The 5,940-nt window shown below is 35.1% G+C and overlaps 2 protein-coding genes across 2 annotated transcripts; both read left to right on the forward strand.

Annotated features, from left to right (window-relative positions):
* The first annotated feature begins 951 nt into the window (after positions 1-951).
* LOC141668578 (wall-associated receptor kinase-like 8) lies at positions 952-4,086 on the forward strand. The gene is made up of 3 exons (XM_074475515.1): positions 952-1,801; positions 2,024-2,194; positions 2,684-4,086. Exons 1-3 carry the CDS (start codon positions 988-990, stop codon positions 3,877-3,879), a joined length of 2,181 nt encoding a protein of 726 aa, XP_074331616.1. The 5' UTR covers positions 952-987; the 3' UTR covers positions 3,880-4,086.
* An 812-nt stretch (positions 4,087-4,898) lies between these two features.
* On the forward strand, positions 4,899-5,726 carry LOC141708456 (uncharacterized). Its single transcript, XM_074512104.1, has one exon. The coding sequence runs from the start codon at positions 4,899-4,901 to the stop codon at positions 5,724-5,726; it is 828 nt and encodes a 275-aa protein (XP_074368205.1).
* Positions 5,727-5,940: the final 214 nt, after the last annotated feature.

The following is a 5,940-nucleotide window of genomic DNA, read 5'->3' on the forward strand; positions in this document are numbered from 1 at the left end:
CTATATAACCCGTGCGATGTACAGATTGTTTTTAACATTCGATAGTTTTTAATAATATATTTTTTAATATAAATTTCAATAGTTGAAAAATAAATCGAAAAATATAATAAATTATAACAATATATGTTTTATAATAATTTGAGACTTGACTGAAAATAAATAATATAATATAATATATTGTTTAAATAAAGAATATAAAAGTTTAAATATAATAAGCTATTGACGGGGTTCGAACCCTGAATTCATGAGAGCAGTTTAAATATTAATATTATAATATTTTATTATTGTATCCAATGGTTCTCATTTTTCTGATTTTAGATCTGACGGTTGTTATTTGTCGTACCAAACAACTGTACCGAGCAACTACCAAATAGAGGGTGTTGTGACTATAATAAGTATACTATAGATTATCCTCAGCAAACTTATTTCAGTCCTCTTTGACTATTCTTTGTGTGGAATTGAAAGTTCCCTTGGACTACATTAATTCCGTGCAAAGACCTATTCTCTCCTTCCAATATTTCAATTTATATAATAAAATATTTTGAACTGGACCGGCAAGTGGCAACTAAGATAACCTGGATTTTAGGTTATCATATTAGGTATATCGAATCCGTTTTTTAAATTTTTTCTTATTAACCTGGTAGACCCTTTTAATTTACTGCCGTTGGTTACGCACGCAACTCTCATTTCATTATTAGAATAGTTAACAAGTATGCGCCTTATAAATCAAACATTTAGGAACATTTTTGACGGAAATTCATTTCCCTATTAGGTTTATGTTACTATAGATTCGGACAGACGATTCTAAAGAAATACTGTACTAGTCTTCTTGTCTTACATTAGTTTGTTGATTCTCTTACTTTTCTTACCAAATATTTTATGATTAAAATCTAATATGACAAATGAAAAAACGTAGAAATATCAACACATGCAAATGCCTATATATTTCTCTGTAACTTTTCCTATATCTCCAACATAACAGCAGAGATGAGTATACAGTTGGTGCTACATCTGATGCTAGTGTTGTTGTTTGTACATGAAGCATCTGCACAAGAAAGTTCACTAGCAAAGCCTGGTTGTCCACAAACATGTGGCAACCTTAAAATTGCTTACCCATTCGGAATTGGAACCAATTGTTCAGCTGCCCCGAGCCTCGAAATATCGTGCAACAACTCTTTTGATCCACCAAAAGCTTTCCTAAATGATAACAATCTGGAGCTGCTGGACATTTCGTTAGAAGCAGGCACCATTGTCGTCAACAATCCTGTAATTACTGATTGTAATAATGGAAGAAATGGTGAAGAAGTCTTTTTATCGAGCCCCTTTACATTTTCGAGCACTCAAAATCGATTCACTGCAATGGGGTGTAATAATCTTGCTTTAATATCCCGACAAGGGGTAAGCATTGGAGGGTGCATGTCATTTTGCAATTCTACTTCTCGAGATAACAATTGTTTTGGTATTAACTGTTGCCAAACAAGAATACCTCCATCTTTGATGTTTACAAATGCGTCTTTGAAAAGGATTGATCCTAAAAGTGATCAGACAGGATGCAGGTATGCGTTCATTGTAGATCAGGACTGGTTCGGGAACTTGACAGATATTTACAGTGTGCCAAGTATGGGACAAGTTCCTGCTGTGCTGGATTGGAGACTAACCAGGGCCTGTCAATCATTTGAAGCAGATAATCCGCTCACCAATGGCTCAGTATGTGGAAGAAATACTTTCTGTACAAATCAAAACTTGTGTTCTTGTAATAAAGGATACCAAGGAAATCCTTATTTGCCAGATGGATGTCAAGGTAAATTATAGCAATAATTTCATAATTTGCATTTTCCGTCAAGTAACTTCAATTCATACATGCATAATTTCTTACTTTAGCTGGTTAAATTGAGAAGATCTAACATTAGATAATAAAGAACAATTACAATAAGTAAATGGCAACTTCATTTCATTTGCATAGTTAGAAATTCACTCTTGTAAATCACCGATGTGGCGATGTCTGATATTTTTATAATGACAGATATCAACGAGTGTGCTCTTCCAAATTACGACCGCAGATGTGAGCAGAACTGTACCAATACCCCAGGAAGCTACACATGCTCGTGCTACGATGGGTACGGGTTATTTTCTGGAATAAATGGTTGCTCGAAGATAGACAATTCGAAGAAAGCTCCAGTAACCATAATAATAGGTACTCTCTAACTGTTGCAGGGTATGGTTAACGACTTTCTGCAGTTGAGAGACAGGGTATATAGATTATTGGTGCTGCAGTTTACAGGTTTCTATATAATTACTGTAAACCTTTTAAGTACCAATCGGACCTTAAGATTGAATTCAAGATGATTCCTGAGGTAGGAGCAGGACAAGGCTACTAAGACGATTCTCATTGATACTTTCGCTTAATTTTGCAAGAACCGCCCATCTTGGTGGAAATTCTAGTATCTTTGACTCATTGCGAATTCATTACCCATTTTTCAACAAAAAGCTTTCACAGTTATTGATTGTAAAAGGACATAAATGAAAAAAAACAGATATTAGGATCTAACTCTCTTTAAATGGTTATCTTCAACAAGTACCCTTTATTTTCTCTAACAGTTCCTCAGTTTGTTCAAGTTTCAACATCTGTGTGCACTCTTTTTGAAATGCTAATTGTACTTTTTCGTTATTATTGATACTGCAGCCACTTGTTCTGGTCTTGGGGTGTTATTGGTAATGCTTGCTACCTTGTGGTTGTACAAAGTTATCAAACGAAGAAAAATTCGTCAACTCAAGGAGAAGTTTTTTAAGAGAAATGGTGGTCTGATATTAAATCAACAGGTGCCTTCTAGTGAAGGTAATGTTGAGACAACCAAATTGTTTACTTCAAAGGAACTGGAAAAAGCGACTGATCACTATAATGTAGATCGTATCCTTGGACAAGGAGGACAAGGTACTGTCTATAAAGGAATGTTGACAGATGGGCGAATAGTAGCAGTGAAAAAGTCCAAGATAGAAGATGAAAGCAAACTCGAACATTTTATTAATGAGGTTGTAATTCTTTCACAAATAAACCACAGGAATGTTGTAAAGCTACATGGATGCTGCTTAGAGACAGAGGTTCCTTTATTGGTTTATGAGTTCATCCCAAATGGAACACTTTTCCAGTACATCCATGACTACAATGAAGACTTTCCACTTACGTGGGATGTTCGTGTACGTATGGCAACAGAAGTTGCAGGAGCTCTCTCCTATCTACACTCTGCAGCATCAATTCCAATATATCATCGAGATGTCAAGTCAACAAATATACTTTTGGACGACAAGTACAGAGCAAAAGTGGCAGACTTTGGAACTTCCAGAACACTTTCTATTGATCAAACTCACTTGACAACGAGAGTACAGGGTACATTCGGTTACTTGGATCCTGAATATTTCCAATCTAGCCAATTTACCGATAAAAGCGATGTTTATAGTTTTGGAGTAGTTCTTGTTGAGCTTTTGACAGGACAAAAACCAATCTTGGCACCTCGACACGATGACGAGGGACGAAGTTTAGCAACACATTTTATATTGGCAATGGAAGAGAAACGTGTACTAGATATTCTCGATCCCCGAATTATAAAAGAGGGTGGGAAAGAAGAGATCATGGCATTTTCTAAACTTGCATTTAGATGTTTAAACTTGAATGGGAGGAAAAGGCCTAGAATGAAACAAGTTGCAGCGGAGTTAGAAAGTATTAGATTGTCACATGGATTATCAAATACTGAACTGCACTATGAAGAGGTTGAATATGCAGGAAATGAACTAAATGGGCCTTGGGACCTTGCTTCATCTTCTTTGAGCTCATCCGCAAATTACAGTCTAACTGTTGATATAGATCCTCTTATTAGAAAATAGAACAGAGTAACGTGTCCTGAAATTTGTTAGGAACATAAATCAATCATTTGTTATAAGTTGATTGCCAATTAGTCAAAAGTTAAATAGTAAGGCTAGATTTATAGGAGTAGAATTTTCACATTGCATTTAATAAACATGTTGCTTGTATTGCCTATAAATAGCCTCACTTATTACACATGAAGAAGCACAAAAAAATATATAGCTTTAGCTTCTTTCTCTCTACACAACTCTTTTTATCTCCATTTCTGCTCTATTTAGTTTTACAAAGGTTCGATATAATACTTTTATAGCTATTATTTTACAACACGTTATCAGCACGAATCTCTGCCGAAACTGAGAAGGTATAATTTTAATTTAAAAATGCATATATATGAGTAGACGTGGTTACACCCTCTACATATAATTTTTATATATCTATGACCGAAGTAGACGTGGTTATACCCTCTACTAATAATTTAAATATATATGGCCGGAGCACCGCCTATTAAAATTATTTTACGGTACCATTTAATTTTGGGTAATACCGAAGTATAGTGGGAACCTTAATTTATAAATTGCATAACTATCGGATAATAACTTTTGCCCCTAACTAACTTATGCAGGATTGTCCACTTTAATTTATTACTGGTCGGAGATAATCTGCATACGCAGACGTCCGTATGGTGGGTGAAAATCCATTTGTCATTTTATATATAGATCTGTTTATAATATCAATGATAATAATGATATATACATTGATTATTGCATACTTGTTAACGCACCCGATTAAGTAGGATTTTATGTAATATTTACATTGATGAATTAAAATTTAATAATTTTCGTGTTAATTCAGATTTAGTATGACAAATATTACAAGCTTGTCGTTCGTTTCCTTGGACATTTCTGGCGATAATTATTTATCATGAGTACAAGATGTAAAGTTGCACTTGGGTTCAAAGAAATTAAGCGATACAATAAAGGCAGAAAATAAATCCACGGCTGAAGAAAACTTTACCTCCATAATTTTTCTCCGACACCACATGCATGAAGATTTAAAATCTGAGTACTTAGAAGTCGAGGATCCTTTTATTTTATGGGAAAATTTACAGGATAGGTTCGATCACCAGAAACTAGTTTATCTACCTGCAGCTGAAAATGATTGGGTCAATTTAAGACTTCAGGATTTTAAGAGTGTCCGAGCATATAGCTCTGCTTTGTTCAAAATAAGTTCTAGGCTTATTATGTGTGGTGAGAAAGTTACGGAAAAAAGAAAAATCGATAAAACACTATCAACTTTTCACCCCAACAATATCAACTTAGTAGAGATGTACAGGGAGCGCAAATTTACTAAGTTCGGGGATCTTCTATCAACTCTCCTCGTTGCTGAACAGAATCATGAATTGGTGATTAAGAATCATCAATCCCGTCCAACAGGATCTGCCCCATTACCTGAAGTAAATAACATGTCATTCCAGCCGAATGTACGTGGAAAAGGGTATAGAGGTGGACGGGGCCAAGGGCGGTACCGTGGACGAGGTCGGAGCCACGGGCATTTTCGTCCATATAACAACTCTGGTCACCAGAAGTGGCAATCTGAATCACAGAGTAAAAGAAAGGCATCACGAAGAGGAAAAACTGAAAATGTTTGCTATAGGTGCGGCATGAATGGGCACTGGACACGTAATTGTCATACCCCATATCATCTTGTTAAGTTATACCAATCTTCTCAAAAATCAAAAGAGAAAATGGTAGAAACAAATTTCGCCAACAATAACATAGATGATTTTCCGAGAATCACAACTGGAAGAATAAGTATTAATGGTCCGAATGAACCTAACGAAACTCCCATATGGGAGGCTGAAGATTAGTTTCATATAATTATTATAGTAGTGTGTATTGTGTGCTTTATTTTGTTTGAACTATGTTGTATGTTATGTTCTTATCAAATAAATTATGTTTCTTAATTATATACATAATGGATTCTGAAGATATATGCATTGCTGATTGTGGTACAACTCATACGATTCTACAGAACCAAAAGTATTTTACCCAAATAACCAAAACCCAAGCTCAAGTCGGAAC

Source organism: Apium graveolens, chromosome 1 (genome assembly GCF_009905375.1).
Source record: "Apium graveolens cultivar Ventura chromosome 1, ASM990537v1, whole genome shotgun sequence".
Lineage (NCBI taxonomy): Eukaryota > Viridiplantae > Streptophyta > Magnoliopsida > Apiales > Apiaceae > Apium > Apium graveolens.